At 35.5% G+C, this 18,681-nt stretch overlaps 1 protein-coding gene across 1 annotated transcript in view; it reads left to right on the top strand.

Annotated features, from left to right (window-relative positions):
• ALDH1A1 (aldehyde dehydrogenase 1 family member A1) overlaps positions 1-18,681 on the top strand; it is a 54,080-nt gene that overhangs the window by 32,869 nt on the left and 2,530 nt on the right. The window contains exons 7-12 of the mRNA XM_065879239.1: positions 1,189-1,302; positions 5,477-5,579; positions 7,139-7,323; positions 10,156-10,320; positions 13,603-13,760; positions 15,833-15,907. Of these exons, the coding sequence (XP_065735311.1) occupies positions 1,189-1,302; positions 5,477-5,579; positions 7,139-7,323; positions 10,156-10,320; positions 13,603-13,760; positions 15,833-15,907 (800 nt within the window). The remainder of the gene's footprint in view (positions 1-1,188; positions 1,303-5,476; positions 5,580-7,138; positions 7,324-10,155; positions 10,321-13,602; positions 13,761-15,832; positions 15,908-18,681) is intronic.

The following is an 18,681-nucleotide window of genomic DNA, read 5'->3' as shown; positions in this document are numbered from 1 at the left end:
AGGACAGGAAGCCAGACCAAAAGCTTCATGTCCAACTGCACCTTATGATCACTTTTTTAATTTCTTTTGCCTAACACCCATGAATGCAAGTTCATGTTGAAATTGCTATGATTTTCTTTCAAATGTTGAACTGTAAGTTGGTATATAACTGCAACTAACAGCCTGGAAATTCTACAAATTTAAACTAGCTTAAACTAGTCTATCTGACAGTTGGAGGCTTCTGAGCTAATATGCTTGCTTGTGGCATTGGGCTACATTATTTCTAAACTCATTCACCAATGAGGGAATACCTTTATATTCTCTTTTCTATTACGGTTTCCTCTGCATTTACCTTCCTGCTCAAAAACTGACAAAAGAGCACATAAAATTTATTTTCATCAACTATCTAGATTGTTTTAATATATTTTTTCTTGCAAACAAGTTACTGTCCTTTATATCATACCAATATTTAAAAAATAAGCTTTAGTCCCTAGAAATTTAAAATTCAGGAAATCTGAATCCATATCTTAAAAATATTCTTCACTTCAAATTACAAGTAGGCAAAAGAGATGTCAAAATGAGACATTTTGATGCAAATAACATGAAATTTCAATGTGTTGTTTCAGTTGCCACACTGCTCTATACTTGATAATTCTTTAATTGGGATTGGAATCAATCTGTGAAGCTTGATCATGAATGGGATGACCATTTTTAACCTAACATTTTTCTGATTAAATAATGCTGATAGGAATTTGCAACCTAGTTGGTATGCCCTGATCAATCAACAGGTAGAAACTAAAAATGTTAAGATCGCTTTAGTTTCTTATTTTTGCTGAATGGATAATAAACACATTGTTTTCCTTCTTTGTGAGTAATTTACCAACCACTTTTACACACACTATCTTTTTGAGTTACTATTATAAAATTTGAGACAGCCATCATTGGAGCAAATGATCCATGAAAGTCAAAGATGGACTTACTCTGAGGAGAAATAGTCCATCAATAATGCAACCCTTGAGGTTATTTTAAGTGGGCTAAACAATGAAATAAGAATAATAATAAATAATAAAACCACCTATACGCATCTTTCTTTGTAGAGAAACTCATAAGATTAGCATAAAGAGGCAGCTTTGATCCCATACTCTCCTCTTTTTTCTGTAGAATTAAATGATCAGTTCTGTTCTAACTATTTTACTTGTTATCTTTTAGGCAGGGTTTCCTCCTGGAGTAGTGAATATTGTCCCTGGTTACGGGCCTACTGCAGGGGCGGCCATTTCTTCTCACATGGATGTAGACAAAGTGGCCTTCACAGGATCAACACAGGTAACATCATTTACTGAGGCCAGCAGTGAAGCAGTTGGAAGCATGTTTTATGTTACTGTTTTTAAGCTGACATTTCCTTAAAACAAAAGTTCTTTTAATGATTTGTTCCTTATTCTAGCCTTCACACATGTTTATAGAACATAAGCAGATGTCGTTGAGATGAAACGAAATACCTATTACAAAAGCAGAAGGACTGGAGTAAACTGTTTTTAGTATGTTATTACTTTCTCTGACGAGAAATATGGCTGATTAGACCTTGTTGTATGATTAGTAAGGTTTATGATAAAAAATATAAATTAGGCCACAGTGATTTGTATGAATGAATTGTAATTTTATCCTGTGGATTAGGGAAATCAAAGAGCAGAGCCTCACCCTTAGCTCCTTATTTGGGGCTCTCTCTTCCCTGAACATTCTGAAAAGGAGTCAGCAGCTCAGCTTCCCGATCCAACCTAACTTTTCTGCCTCAGTAGCTCCAGCTTGGCTATCCAGAAGATTAAAGAACAGGACCCCAGCCGTGGGCACTTCAGAGGAGAGGGATGGGGGAGAGGAGGGATGCTAAATGCTCTTTAAATGTTCTGGGTGTTGAAAATGGTTACTTTTTTAACTTTCTGGAGAAACAGGAAGAACATTCCAGATAGTGTGGAAAGGCTAATTTGATTATTTTATACTCCTAATTAGCCACTCCAATATAAAGAGTAGTTTACATAGAGAACTAAAATGATAGAAAATAAAATTTTATTTTTCTTGATCTTTTTTAAACTAGATATATCAATATATAATTTTTTCTTGTTTTTTTTAGACATAGAGTAGAAAAAGTTTACATTCTACAAACTCCTAATTGAGGTAGGGGAAAACCAATTCTTCAATCAGGAGTCTGTGGACAAAACAATTGGTAATGGTCAAGACACAGCAATAAATTAAAACATGATGAAGTCACAGGTTGAAATCATAGCAGAGGAGGTAAAGCAGGAAGGTACCAATTTCTCAGCCTAGCACTGTAGACCTTTCCCAACAGGGACGCCACATACAGCTTCTGCTCTAGATCCCACACGCTTCTCTAGTTTGTCTGAGCCAGAGGCTACTGTTCCACGATGCCATCTCTGCATCACTGCCTGTTTGTCTTGGCTCATCCCTGAACCCCTACAGCACTTTAGGGGTACTTTATCTGCCCCCTCCCCCAGAAAACTTTGGTATGAGAAGACTAGGAAACATCTTGGTTTAAATTCTCAGTCTACCCCTCCTAGCAGTATGTCTTCCAAAAGTTAAGTATCCTTACTAAACTTGAGTTTCTTCATATGTAAAATGGGAATAATAATATCTACTTTATTGAGTTATACCAAATAAAACTGAATAAGCTAATGAGTAGTAAAACATTTAGCATCCTACAGAGTAGTCACTAAATGGCATGATTATTGTGTGTTCTAGAGTCATTTCCATTCCCTTGTTCCTTCCCTCACTCTTTAATTTCTCACACTAGTTCATAAGGTGTGAGGGAAGAGGTCCCTTCTCCACAAAATATTTCTGCATCGCTGCCCCATCACTTCCTGATTATTTCATGCATCTTTTCATTCCCGCAGGCGTTTGCTCATGCGTGGCCACACCTACTATAATGTGGCTCCCATCACATGCCCTCTATGGCTTTCTCCGCAGTCTCAGGAGCATCCTGAATTTAAAAACTTTCCATCTGTGCCCCCATTGTCCCTGATATATAATTATGATAGCACGTGCTCCTTGCTTTGTTATGTATCTCTCTCCCTTTTGCTGACTATCCTCAAAGACCATCTTATTCATTCTCATCTCCAGAAACCAGTACAGTAACTACTTCTGATTGAGTATTAAAGAATTAAGTGTGACTAAGATGATTTTAGAAGCCACACAAAAAATCAGTCTTTCTGGGTCCTCTTTTAGCTTTAAGTTCGTTGCTTTGAAGATAGTAGTGAACTTGCCAAATGCCATGAAAGAGGCAAACTATGGATTTTATGTTTTTGTGGTTCATTGTAGCAGTCACGCTCATTATAAAAATGTTTCTGGCATGGTAAGAATTTTAATGTCCCATTAGATTCATTTAAAACAGAATCCAACCCACGTTGTGCAGGATGTGCTAAGTTAGAACACTGTTTTGAGCATTTGCTACTTCTGCCCCACAAGGGCAACGCCACAATATCATGGAACATACTTTTTACCATAGCCTAAATAGTCCTTATCCTCTCTTCATTGTAGACCTTTTTGAGGAAAAAATGACAACATTTTACTTTTTTCCAAGTGAGGGAACAAAATCATGGGGCAAAAACTGATGTTTCCTTATTCTGACTTTAGCTAGACCTTTGGGAAAACTCAAATGAACCTTTTATTTGCCATCTGAAACTGCACGAAGTAAAAGTGTAACCTTTCTTTCTCACTCGTACCGCTAACCATTCTTCATGCTAGTTCTTTTGACATTTGTAGCTTTTAGGAAAATGCCTCTGATCTTACTCCCTTCCCCAAGACAAAAATTATCTGCTTTAATAAAGTTTCTCCAGCAAATCTTTCTAAGCTAAAAACAAACCAAAAAAACCCCCAAAACCCCCAGAAAATAAAAGAAAGATGCAGAGAAAGAATTTGGAGAATTCAAAGGGAGAAAGGCAAAGATTATTATCTAGAAAATACAAAATTCTTAATCACCTCAAATGAAAATTCAATTTTTGAGAGTGGTCATAAGAAATATGTTATGGAACCAAAATGGGATATAAGAGAAATTTCAAACAGGGTTTCTCCATTGCCAGTCTACTTTTAGTTTATTTTTATTAACCTACATTTAAGGGTTTGATTTAGTGCATGAAGATTTTAAATAAGATGAAAACATCAGCAGATTAATTAATGATCTACTCTGTAATGCACAGTAGGAGTCGGTTCAACAGTCAAAATTTAAACACACATTCAAGCAAGCGTCTACTTAACATTTATTCAGTTGAGATAGAAACTTTTTCTTAAAATCTGATGTGTTGAGGAAAAGAAATCCAGAGAATAAAAGAAGCAACATAAAATGAATCACCTTGTAAAAAGAAAAGCAAAGATTCTTTTAGTGTACTAAGACTTCAATAAAAAATAATAAGGAAGAAATAGTTATATTAAAGAAAGAAAGAAGAAATAATTATAAAACAGGCCAGATTTTAGAAATGAGAAAAATATAAAGAAATGCAGAAACTAATCTTCATAGGAAGTGATCCATAAAGAAAAAAAATGAAAACTCTTTCTCTGAAGAGAGGCCACTAGCATTAATAAGAAAACAAACAAACAAACAAAAAAAACAGTAGGATTCCAGCTAACTGAAGTAGCAGCACAGAACACAGACCCAATTTCTTTCTCCAAACTCCACTCTTCAAAGGTATGGAGGACAGCATGAGAAAGAGGGAAAGTGAGAGTGGGAGCCATGGGGGAGAGGGGATATCAGTTCATCAATAGTTAAGTGAGCCCACTCTGACAGACAGTGCTGAGAAAAGGTATGCAATGATAGGACATTGTCACTGCTACCAGGGAGGCAACATCTGTTTGGGAAATTGATATTTATACAAATAGTACAATCCAAGAGAAACTCTGAAACGAGTCCTCATGAGGGCACTTATTGGAGATCAGAGAAAGAAAGGGTCATGTTCACCTTGAGTCATCATAGATGGCTTCAAAGAGGAGCTAAGATACAAGCTGGACCCTAAGGAAGGGTAGGAATGGAGGCAGCCCAAGTCGGGGTAAGACCTTTGGGTCTCATTATAAACGAGAAGCAGAGAGAGATTCGAGGCTGGTAAATACGCCACTTTGTCTGGATAGAGTTTTCTGGATTTCAACAGAAGGATGAAAAGTCAAAATAGATAAATTATGGTTGGATCATGATTTGTCAGACTGATCAGAAGAATGACGAAGTTCTGATTAAAATGAAAAATAACCTGTCTAGCCATGTACATCAAGATCATGTACATCAAGATCAGCTATCACGTTCAATATATCTGTTTTCATGATCCATCATATGTTTATGTTTGGATGGAGAAGTCTTTGGTATCTGAACGTGCCAAATCTGGAAAAATGCCACTTCTCCCTAATGAAACGTAACTGTGGCACAAACATCGTATAAATTTAAATCGCTAAAGAAACCTGCCTTCATGAGAGCAGATTAAGCCTCCTCCTTTGTAATGCTCCATTTCAGGTTGGCAAAATGATCAAAGAAGCTGCTGGGAAAAGCAATCTGAAGAGGGTGACCCTGGAACTCGGAGGAAAAAGTCCTTGCATAGTGTTTGCTGATGCCGACCGTGAGTAAAAGTCACTGCTCACTTCTCACCCTTCTTTTTGGTGTCTGGTAATGCCATACAGTGCAGGGTTTGCTTCTAACGTCAAGGTGTAAGGCATTAACCAGAGTCCAAAATTACTCTTAAAAATCTCTTAAATTGTCCTAAAGTTATAACGCCTAGATAAGTCCAACACAGACACAATTTCTTGGTTTGGAATAGATTGCTATTTTCTCAGCTGAACTCTAGAGAAACTAACTATTTTGCATTTAGGGGCCGTAATGTATATTCTTAATTCCATACCTTTAAATATTAGCATCACCTTAAGCGTGGTGAGATACCCTCAGACACGCTGGACTGAGACCAGCTGGAGAGACAGCAAGTTGAACATTTGTCATCTCCCTTCTCTCTGGGTCACACGCTCATTGAATAAAATGGCAAGAGGAAAAGGATGCCTACTATTTAAGTAATTTCTCTCATTTTTTTCTAGCAGGTGTAGTTGAATTTATATATATTAAATCTCTAATTATGATGTGACTCCATTATACAATATCCTAGGTTCATCCTGATTATATTATCAAGTAGAATCCTGCAATTATTTCCAGCAGAAAAAGAAGGTCAAACATTCATCTGTCTCTTTAAGAGCTGCATTATTGGTCTGAGGCAATCAACACAAATGACTTATGTTGTTACTGTGATCTTACCCGAAGCTTTTTAGAGCACACTATCTTATACATTCTACAGACATGACAAGATTTCTGATTTTACCAAATCTTCCTGTAAACTGCTTTCACTACAGCTAAGCAGATGTGATTAGTTCACAAAATAAAGATAACAATATCCAGTTGCTACAATGTTAAATTAAACCTTCTGCATTTAGAAAATTAAAATGCAAAGAAAACTTTAGGATCTACTAAGGAAGCAAACTATTTCCTCTTTTTAAGACCCACATAACCATCTCAAATAAACAGATAAGAAGAATTTATAGGCATATATGAAATAACATGGCACACTTTACATAAATTTGGAAAAATGTTTTCATAGAATAGGGTTGTAAGGTGGGTGAGCAATTCTGAGTATTAGTTGTTTGGAGGTTTGGGGGGGTTTAATGGGGTTTTTTGTTTTCAGAAATATCACTTTTTCTATTGATTAGGGTATCTAAGAATGTTTTTAAATTCTTATTTAATGTAATGGATATTTTATATTTTCTTTGTCATTAGTTAAAACCTGAGGCCTGAAAGAAATATTCACAGTCGTCTAATTATAAATGGAGATATTTATAAAAATCACTTGCAGTGAGATTTGATCTTAGGATAGTTTCCACATTCTTGGAATTGTGCATATTAAAGTTGTATTAAAAACTACTATTATTTCAGAGTCTACTATTTTTACTACCACTTTAGTAGCAAATAAAGGATCAGAAAGGTTATTGTGTCACCTGGCTAATGAGGTAGAATATACTGAATCTATGACTATATGACTCATGATATTTTTATACCACCATATCACCTCTGAGAAAGATGTATAAAAATATATAATCGTTAGAAAACATCTCTTCTTTAACATGAATGTCTTCTTTGCAGTGGACAGTGCTGTTGCATTTGCACACCACGGGGTATTCTACCACCAGGGCCAATGTTGTATAGCTGCATCCCGGCTCTTTGTAGAAGAATCAATTTATGATGAGTTTGTTCGAAAGAGTGTTGAGCAGGCTAGAAAGTATGTTCTTGGAAATCCTCTAACCCCAGGAGTCAATCAAGGCCCTCAGGTGAGTGTAAAATAGACGGAACAGCATTCACCAGGCACAAGAATAAAGTATCTTCTCTAGACTTGGTTTTACTTGAATACGATTACTTCCCATTCGCATATCTTCCCAGGTGACAATACTGTATCAGTTTGGTGATTAAAAAAATAATGAATCTAACTCCCAATGGTAAAGAAAGTATCCTGGTTTTGTGTTGCCTGGTTATCACATCCAGAAACAGTTGAAGAGATATGTTGGAAATTAAAGATGTGAGGAAAAATAACAGATGCTGTAAATTTGTTTTCCTCGATCTGTACACCTCTGAATCCCTATTTACAGTTCCTATCCACTTGGAAGTTCTTAAACAATCCTATCATTTATTCTTTCCTCAGCATCAATCCTTTTTCTCGGCTTCCAATCCCAGATACAGGCAGCTGGCACACCTCTATAAATTCTCTCCAAAGTCTTTAGTCACTCGACCTTCTAAAGATAGCATGAGTGCCTTAAAAAGTCCCGAGTTCCTGGCTTTGTGGCAAACTTCCCATTTTAGTTGTTAAAGCTCAATGATCCCCTAGGGTTCCCATTTTCTTCTGTCTGCTTAGAACCACTGTCAACAAGAGTGTCTCTCTTATCCAAAGCTCATCCTTCCCTCTTTGTTACACAGTTCTCTGTTCATTGTCTGCTTTCAAGCTCCTGGACCTTTGGTTCTAAATTTACTCCTGCCCTTTGAGGTCTTGATCCAGAGTAGAGTTTCTACCTGATCTCATAGAGCTTACAGTCTAGAAAGTTAAAAGGCTGTCTTGGATTTTCCTGCTCATGACAAGATACCCAAGTAGGAAAATTTTAGGACTTAGGCAATACCAAATATTGAAATCTAAAAGCCCTAAAATAACCTAACTGGTAAATGAAGTAACACGTTTTGTTAAGTCTAATCTTGTTATATTTTGTATTTATCTTTGTGTTTAGTAACTACATAGAAGTAGTTGCTAATTTTGATCATATTGGGTAACTTTCCAAATGGATGCCAAGACATGTATTAAATTCAATTTTGACTTGGTCTCCCATTCTAAAAAAGGATGGGATTCTAAGGCTTTAGCTGTGATTGTTTTTCTCTAAATATCTGTCTATTTATCTATCTATGTAAAAGTAAACACGTTTCCCATTTGCGATACACATCTATCAAACAGACATAAGATAGATGATAGATAGACAGATTGATAGATAGAAAGAAATATATATGTGAAGAGGAAAGAAAAGAAGAGAGAGGAAGGGAAGAGAAGATACTTAATATTAAACATTGTTGGGCAATATTTTCCCCCATCAGGGGATCTGCACAATTCAACCGGAGGCTCAAAAATTGAGCTAGAATGCTTCATTTTAAGAAAATTTCCATTCATAGCGTTCTTAAGTAAATAATCCAGTGATCTAACTACTTAACATAATAATTTAAACTTGATAAGTGAAAATATTTTTGTCACAGGTTGCACTGAATAAGTAGAAAAAGTAGATATGTTGGGACTTCGAGTAAAAGACCGAAAAGCCCCTGAAGCTTCTTTACCCTTTGAAATACTCACTTGTTGTTATAAGAAAGAGCTTATGGAAAGAGACACTCATTTACTAAGCTTTAATATATATTCTAATTTATAATATAAAATTATATATATATGTGGATATCATAACTTCTTTTTCAAATGAAAATACTGATTATTTCCAACTTTTTAAGGAAATGTATATTTTGGTCTTTGAAATCAGATTGGAAAAGGACTTTACCAAGGAAGAATTTGTTATATGTGTAAATAGTATTTAATCTAATTGGATATGGAGCTGGATTGTGTGCAGTGAGAACTCTGAAAACTTTTCCTGGGATTTAGAAGATAGGTGAGATTACAGAGTCATAGAGGACGATAAAGAACAACAGTTTTTAAGTAGTCAGAAGAGTCAAGGCAAATTGACAAGAGGCTCACACCTTAACTCCAGGATCTCCAATGTTTTTCCTTTAAAACCTAACCCTAGCCACATCTGAGACAAGGCAGTCTTCACCAGTGATTTGGAGTCCAAGAATCACCCAGTCCTTCAACCCCCCCAAATAGGAACTGAGGCAATAGGTAGTCCCAATTCCAGTGCATGGAGGAGAGGTATGGGCTCCTGAGGTTCCCAGGTAGAACTCTGTAGTCATTCTTTTCCTTGTAAAAATAAACCATTTAAGTTCTGTAGTTCTTGTAATATATTTAGATGTGGTCCATTTAACAAAGCAAGTTGGCAACAATCAGGACAGGTCAGAAATTAGAACCAGACCTACTCGCTGCCCCAGGGGGACTTAAACTGGGTGGGATAACCAGGCTGTGGTCAGCATGAACCCTGCCACAAGGGGATGGTCAGGATGAAGAGAAGCAGAGGTCAAGGAATCTTCCTAAAGTCACAAAGCATCTGCTTTCCAACTGCCATGTCTAATTAACCCAGTATCAAAGTTTTCTTTTTCTTCTTTCACCTTTTAATTTCATTTAGGATTACAGTTTCCAGGTTAAGTGTGGTTGATGATTAACAGACATTTCTTCCTGTAAATAAATGACAGTTGTGTGAAAAGGTTTACACGTTTGCAGTGCCAATACACTTCTCTTACATGGCTGTGAAACAAACACTAAATACAAATATTTATCTTCAAGGATTCTTTCCAGAAAAGTCTTGAGATAAAATATACCCAACAATAAATCTGAGCCTCTGTCAGCTGTTTAGGTTGAATATTTAACTTAATAACAATAGCCTAGCATTTTGAAACCTTTATTTACAGGCCGGGCAAAGTATTATCTTTACGAGTTGCTATTTTTTTTTCCTTTTCATGTGATATTTTTCAAATAGATTGATAAGGAACAATATGAAAAAATACTTGACCTCATTGAAAGTGGGAAGAAGGAAGGGGCCAAACTGGAGTGTGGCGGAGGTCCATGGGGGAATAAAGGCTACTTTATCCAGCCCACGGTTTTCTCCAATGTTACTGATGAGATGCGCATTGCCAAAGAGGAGGTAAATGGTTTCATTCTGTTCTGTTCCCTTTGTTGCCATATTTTGTCTGCATGGATGTATACAAAGTATTACTGTAACATTCTCAGCTCTTTGAACACCTTTTCCAATAAATGTTACTTTTCATTTCTAATACTGATAAAGGATTAATTTATTTTTGATTAAGACTAAAAATAGTCAGGAGCTAGCTCACTGGGCAGGCCAAGAACTTCCAGTGGACTGCAGATCAGGATGCTTAGCAATTTCTAGGTGCTTCCTTCACAGATTTAAAGTAATAGAAAATACAATTCCACGTTCATTGTTGCTTCTTCTCCTTTGGAAATAATATATTTGAAAATAATTGGAAAAGAATAAAGTGATATTCTGTTTTTTTAAATTCAACTCCTTATTTTGAGATAATTGTAGATTCAGTTGCCATTGTGAGAATACAGAAAGATCCCATGTACTCTTTATCCAGTTTCCATCATTGATAACATCTTACAAATCTATAATATAATATCACAGCAAGTATGTTAACATTGATACAGTCAAGACACAGAGCATTTCATCACCACGTGAATCTCTCATGTTTCCCTTTAATAGCCAAATCTATTATCCTTCCTACACCATCCCATCCTCAACCCTTGGCTTTCTCTTAAACATTAATCTCTTCTTTATTTCTGTAATTTTGTCATTTCAAGAATGTTACGTAAGTGGATTCATACTTCATGCAATCTTTTGGGATTAGCTTTTTTTCACTCAGCGTAATTCTCTATAGATTCATCTAGGTTGTTGCACGTAAGGATAGTTTGTTCCTGTTTATTGATGAGTAGTATTTCATAGTATGGGTGCACCACAGTTTGTTTAACAATTCACCCTTTGAAGAACTTTGGGTTGTTTCCAGTTTGGGGCTACTTTTAATAATGCTGTTATAAACATCAGTATACAGGTTTTTTGTGTGAACGTAAGTCTTCATTTCTCTGGGATAAGTGCCCAGGAGTATAATGCTAGGTCATATGGTAGATGCAACTTTTTAAGAAATTGCCAAACTGTTTTCCAGAGTGGCTGAACGATTTCACATTCCCCTTAGCAATGTATGAATGATCCTAATTTCTTTGCACCCTTGCTAACATTTGTTGTGACTATTTTTTATTTTAGCCATTCTGATAGGTGTGATAGCTCACTGAGGTTTAAATTTGCATTTCCTTAGTGGCTAGTGATATTGAACATCTTTAATGAGCTTATTTGCCATCTGATAACTTCCTTGATGAAATGTCTCTTCATTTTTTTTGCTCATGTTCTAATTGGATTGTGTGCTTTTTACTGTTGAGTTTCGAGAGCCCCTTATACATTCTTGATACTGATCTTTTTTTGGATGTGTGGTTCACAAATATTTCCTTCCAGGCTGTAGCTTGTCTTTTCATCTTCTTTACCAGGGTCTTTCTCAGAACAGAAGTTTTTAATTTTACAGAAGTCCAATTTATCCATTTTTCTTTTTATGGATAGTATTTTTGGTGTCAACTCTATGAACTACTCTTTGTTTACCCCTAAATCCAAAAATACTTTTTTCCGTGTAATTTTTTTATTCTTTCTGAAAGCTTTATAGTCTATGTTTTACACTTAAGTCTATGATCCATTTTAGGTTAATTTTTATACAGGGTGTGAGATTTAAGTCAAGGCTGTTTGTTCGTTTGTTTTTGCTGATATGTTCAATTGCTTCAGCATCATTTGTTGAAAAGGTGTTTTTCTTCCATTCCATTACTCTTGCAACTGTGAAAGTTCAGTTGTGCATATTTGTGTGTGTATCAATTTCTGGGTTCTCTACTCTTCAATTGATCTATGTGTCTATTTCTCTACTTATACCCTCTTTTTTAATTTATTTACTTTTATTGAAGTATAGTTGATTTACAATGCTGTGTTAGCTTCAGGTGTACAGCAAAGTGATTCATATATATATGAATATATATATATATTCTTTTTCAGATTCTTTTCCCTTATAGGTTATTACAAAATATTGAGTATACTCCTTTGATTTTGGTAGCTGTATAATAAGTCTTGAGATTGGAAAGACTGAGTCCTCTCACTTTAGTCTTCTTTTTCAAAATTGTTTTATCTAAGCTAATTCCTTTGCTCTTCCATATAAAGTTTAGAATAACCTTGTCCATATATACTAAAATATCTTGCTGGAATTTTGAGAGGAGTTGTGTTAAAACTGTGTATATATCAATTTGGGGAGAATTAATGTTTTTATTGTACTAAATCTTCCAGTTATTGAATATAGTAGATCTCTCCATTTATTTATAACTTCCTTTATTTCTTTCATTAGCATTTTGTAATTTCTGGTAACAAGTCCTATATGTGTTTTATTGGATTTATACCTAAGTATTTTCTGAGTGATTGTAAATGGTATTTCTCATTTCAGTATGCACATGTTCATTGCTAGTATATACAAGTATATTTGATTTTTGTATATTTTCTTGCATCCTGTGACATCACTGAGCTCAGGTATTCTAGAAGATTTTTGGATATTCCTTGGGAATTTACATGTAGACAATCATGTCACCTACAAATAGGGACAATTTTATTCCTTTGTTTCTAATCTATATGCCTTTTATTTCCTCTTCTTGCCTTTTTCATTTGCTAGAATTCCAGCACTATGTTGAATAAGAGTAGTAAAAGTGGACATCTTGCTTTGCTCCCTATCTTAGGGGAAAAGCATTCAGTATCATATCATTGAGTATGATGTTAACTGTAAGATTTTTCATAACTGCCTTTGATCAGGTTCAGAAGTGCCTTTCTATTTTTAATCTGTTAAGGGGGAAAAGAGGTTGGATTTTTGTCAAATGCTTTTTCTGCATCAATTGAGATGATTATATGATATTTTACCTTCATTCTATTAATATGATGTATTATATTGATTGATTTTTGAATACTGAACCAGACTCGCATCTCTAGAATGAACCTCACTTGGTGATGGTGTACAATTCTTTGTAGGTATTGTTGAACACTATTTGCTAATATTTTTAAGGAATATTTGCTGTAGTTGATATTGGCCTGTGGTTTAAGGGATATTGGTCTGCAGTTTTGGTTGTTTTTATTGATAATAAAAAAACATTTAGTGATTGCTCACTGTGTGCCAAGTACCTTATAGTCAATATAAAACATAAGTATATTTACATGAAATATAATAAATATAAATCTTTTATTTATATATTACATAGATTTATATTTATAACTATAATACAAAATAAATATTTAGTTGTAACCTATTACTTTGATTTATTTCATTCATTTCTTGTGGTATAGATATTTGGACCAGTGCAGCAAATCATGAAGTTTAAATCTTTAGATGATGTAATCAAGAGAGCAAACAATACTTTCTATGGCTTATCAGCAGGAATTTTTACCAAAGATATTGATAAAGCCATCACAGTCTCCTCTGCTCTGCAGGCCGGGACAGTGTGGTAAGTCAAACCTATGTAATACCACGTTTTCAATGTTAACCACATTAACAGGCTACTTTGAATTTTTTCTGACTCTGATTTTTTGTTTGGAATCACATGGCCTGCTGTTTGAAAATAAAACAAACAAACAAAAATCCTGCTGTATTGGAAGAACTTTAGAAGAGCATAGAAGATAGATAGATAGATAGATAGATATAGCATATATATATATATATATACACATATCTATATCTATCTATCTATATATATATATATATATACACAGACACATATATATATTTAACTCTATCCAGCCTTCTGAAATTACTTGCCCAAAGTACTTTATTGATGTTTGGCTAATACAATATGTATTATTATTATAAATAATTTCTAGGCACTTGGCACTATGCTACACACAAGGGAGATAAAAGTTCTGTTTAATCAAGATAATCAGATAGTAAGACAGTATTTATTCAGTGCCCTTATGTATACAAGCATTTAGTTCTTACATCAGCTTTTTACTCTGGGACTATTAGAGATGTCTGAAGGTCTTAAATTGGAAGAACATATTGCATTTTGAGGAGCATGTCTGTTTTATTTTATTTTTATTTTTTTTTGTGGTACGCGGGCCTCTCACTGTTGTGGCCTCTCCCGTTGCGGAGCACAGGCTCCGGACGCGCAGGCCCAGCGGCCATGGGTCACGGGCCCAGCCGCTCCGCGGCATGTGGGATCCTCCCAGACCGGGGCACGAACCCGCATCCCCTGCATCGGCAGGCGGACTCTCAACCACTGCGCCACCAGGGAAGCCCTGTTTTATTTTTGACCTGGTTTATATCTCTGATGTTTACACTTTAATTTAGAGTATATAAGTGCCAAGGCTATGTCTCTCAAACTGTCACATCCCCTGCCCAGCCCCCCATCTCTGGACTGCCTTGTTAGTAATTTTTTTTCCATCAGACCTCACTTTGTCCCCTCAGTCCCATCAACAGCCCAAGATTATTTTCTTCCCGATAATGTCACAACCAAATCCACTGGACATTGAAAAGTATCTATCCTTGAGAGACAGCCAAGAAATCCTTGCCCCTCTTGATAGCTCTAGAATCTTTTTTCTTAAGCAAAGGGACATTCATGATTTAGTCAGTATGCACTCTACGCTAAGCACCACGTGGCAGTCTTCACATTCATTATCTCATGTTACCTTACTACAACTGTTAATTGGTATGGCAAATTTATGGATGGAAAAGCAGAAGCTTAGTGAGGTTGCATAACTGATCGAGATCATGCAATAAATGACAGCTGAGATTCAGACCTATTTCAGACTCTAAAGCAGTGATTCTCAACCCTGGCTGTACAGCAGAGTTGTATGGGGAGCTTTAAAAATATCTACACTGATTTGGGTAGAGGAGGGTGTACGTCAAACCCACCAATTATATCAGTTTCTGTGACTGAGTCTGGATGTAGGTCTTTTAATTTTTTTAAATTCTAATTATTCATGTTTTTATAATTATATGTTCATAAAAGCATTTTGAAACATTTTTTAAAACATGGCAAGGGATAAGCAGATTAATAATGAAATCCAACTCCTGTCAAGGCCTCTGTCTAAGCAATTTTTTGAATTAATTAATGAAAAAAGTGAACTAAGTAATATGAGACATATTACAATTATAAAAGAAAATTAATTCTAGCCTGTTAAGTATACAACCACAAGAGAACTACAAAGCTTACTGAGCATAGGCAGGAAAGAACACCCATCCAACAAACTCGTCTCTCACAGACCATATCCTTCCTCTTATGGTACGTTGGGTAGTCTATCTTTTATAATTCAAGCTGTAACTTCTCAGGGACATGATGTACTGCCAAAATGGCTATCCACACACAGAGCTGGACCATTTTTTTAAAAATTCCTAGGCAGTATATATACATATGCTTATACTCCTGCATTCTAATTAATAGTGCTACTTTTGCTCAAAAATGACTATGTAATATTAAAATTAATGGAGTTGTTAAAGAACTCTCTGAATTTCAAAAATTCCAAATTTAGGAGTTATTTCATAGGTTAAGTATGACCTATAACGTACTTATTTTCTTTTCAGGGTTAACTGCTATAGTGTGGTATCTGCCCAGTGCCCCTTTGGTGGATTCAAGATGTCTGGAAATGGTCGAGAACTGTAAGATTAACTTTCATTAAGATAAATACTTATCTTGATAAAAATGGTTCTCACTCTCAAGGAATTAATCCTATTACTACTCAGATTAAAACCTGCCTCTGTTCTTTCCTGGAGATTAATACTGTCAAACAGCTTTTTAAATGCTGGATTTACCCCAAAAAGTGCAAACAGGTGATGGCAGAGGGAAATACAATTTATTAAACTCTTACAATTCACAAGGGATCATACTAAGCACTTTACATTGGTTACTGAAATACTGCTTACTTTTAGAATTGTTTGCTGTATACATGAATGTAATATATTGGGGAAACATTTCCAGAAAGGAGGTGGAAACTACAAATTGGTGATTGTAAGAAGTGTGCAAATATAAGAACAGTTTAGCTATTTGAACATGCCTCTTACATAAGTAAATTAGGTGTCTTTATATCAAAAAACTTTTCAGTGTAGGAGTAATGATTCTCATTTGTTGTAATATTTTTGATGTAGACTCTAAAATAACCTGAAAGAGTTATTTTTGGTACTAAAATCTAAACTGAAAGAAAAATTTAACTAAGGAAAACATGTTTTATAGTCATGACTAGATTGAGGATATATTAGATTGTATATATACTAGGTTGTATATATTATACAAATGCATTTATGAGCCTTCAGTTGCTTTTCAATCCAGGAAATATTGACTTTTTAAAAACGTGCACATACATATTTACACACAGAAAGTAGTGGCAATGTGTTTGGTCAATTTTGTTCAAGCACTTTTAACCATTTTATTTCTTAAAATTTTCTCATATTTATCAACAAATTTTAAAAATCATCAGGAAAAGACACATTATATTCAAACCTTATGGAATCAAACATAGTAAAGCTGCTCATTTTGTAAACAGCAAGTAAAAGTGAGTCTCAGCTTCTAAAGGTCATGAGTGCCTTAAAGAGCCAGGTACTTGTCATTTAAATAAATCAGCAAAATCACAACGAAACAACTACCACTGGGGAGTCAGTGAAAAAAGGGCATGTTAAAATGATCCATTCTCCTTCTCAATATACTTTCATTAAGTAGTTACTATGTATATGAGGTCCTAGGAGCCCCAGAAACACGGTACCACGTTCCACCTTCCATATAATCGTGGTGGCAGGAGGAACATGTAAAAATATAGAGAGAGCAAAATAACCAACACACACTATGAAATAAATAGTAACAGACTGGGAGTCCGTGCCTCGCGAAGGTAGAGAAGCAGTTAAAATGGAGAGCGCAGTATCAGAGGACGGAAAATCTGGGCACCACCAGACTATAACATTCACGTCACCTCGCTAACTCTCACTACTTTCATCTGTCAGACAAGCTCAGCATTTGTGGTGGGGATAGGAATGGGAGAAGGAAGTAAAAGGTCTATGAGCTCCTTTCCATGCTTGAGATTTTGTGGTTTTAACCCTGGTGAAAATGCAGCGGATAAAAACTTAAAGACCGTTTATAGAATAAGAGAAGACCTAACAGAAAAGGTAGGACTTGATCTAGGGCATGTAACAAGTGTAGGATGTTAGGAAGCAGATAAGAGGGCATTCTTGAAGGAATGTTCTATGTGGCATGTTGAGGGGTTAGTGAATTTGCCTGACAGGTGGGGATTTATGGGGGTGAGAAGTGTGATTTCAGAGTTAAATAGGATACAGATTAAGAAGCCTTGAATTCAAGAAAATCGGCTTACATATATTAGTGGAGCAGGGAAAGCAATAGATAGCTTTAGAATGTTGATGGAGAGGTGGAGTGGGCAAAAGATCAATTTGTCAAAGGTGCACACGGCATAGTAAACATAACTGGAGACTAACCAGCCTGCCTGTGAACTCTGACTCCACCTCTTGCTAGCCACAGAGTCCAGTTCCAGTTGCCTAACTTCTGAACATCTATTTTTTCCTATTTAAAAGGGAAATGTTAATATTCCACTTAAGATGGTTGTGAGAGTTAGGAAACATACTACGCCTTCATTCCCTAGCACTGTATCTGTCACAAAGCGGGGACTCAACAAATGGTTTCATCCTTCCCTAGCTCCTTGTCTTTATAATACCCATTATTGGGGAGTCCCTTGGCAGCACTAATTACTTTGTACAAAGAGCTATAACAAAAGTTAGATTATTCTGAAGATCAGATTACTGCTGGCCCAGCTATCTAATACACTTCCCTAGGAATGTCATAGATAAAATAATCAGAAGGGATGAAATAATTAAAGTAGACTAAACATATCAATTTTGTTAAATACAATTTAGTCAAACTTTATGTTCTAGACATATGGAAAGCAAATAAAGAAGGGGATGAAAACAAGAATCAACCATCAGTAATTTCTTAAATATCTGGACTGTGGGTGTAGATAATTTGCTTCTTTGAAATACAAAGGAAAAAGTTATACTGTAATTTTTACTTCAAAACTTCCAGCTGAGGATGCTAGTGTTAATGTCTATCTGAAACCAAATTTGGCAAATTTAATAAATAAGTCATTTGCTGCAAGATGTTTAAAGAGAATTACTGAAGCAATAACTTCAAATGACTCCCAAGAGTTCAATTACAGTTTATCTTCAAAGATAGAAAGGTAGAATTGATCAGTTGGAAAGAGTTCTCAAAGAGCTGAAAATAGTAGTATGCACAGCCCAATGTGGTGGTGATGCTGAGTGCCCAAACCAGGATTTGCATCTCAGGTCATGGTGCTGGCCCTGGAATGAGTTAAATGGTAGAAATCCCTCTCTCTGTGTAATTGCACTAATTTTTACTTAGATTAACATAGGTCACTTGA

This window comes from Phocoena phocoena, chromosome 6, assembly GCF_963924675.1.
Source record: "Phocoena phocoena chromosome 6, mPhoPho1.1, whole genome shotgun sequence".
In the NCBI taxonomy this organism is placed as follows: Eukaryota; Metazoa; Chordata; class Mammalia; order Artiodactyla; family Phocoenidae; genus Phocoena; species Phocoena phocoena.
This window is presented reverse-complemented; position numbering and strand designations above follow the sequence as displayed.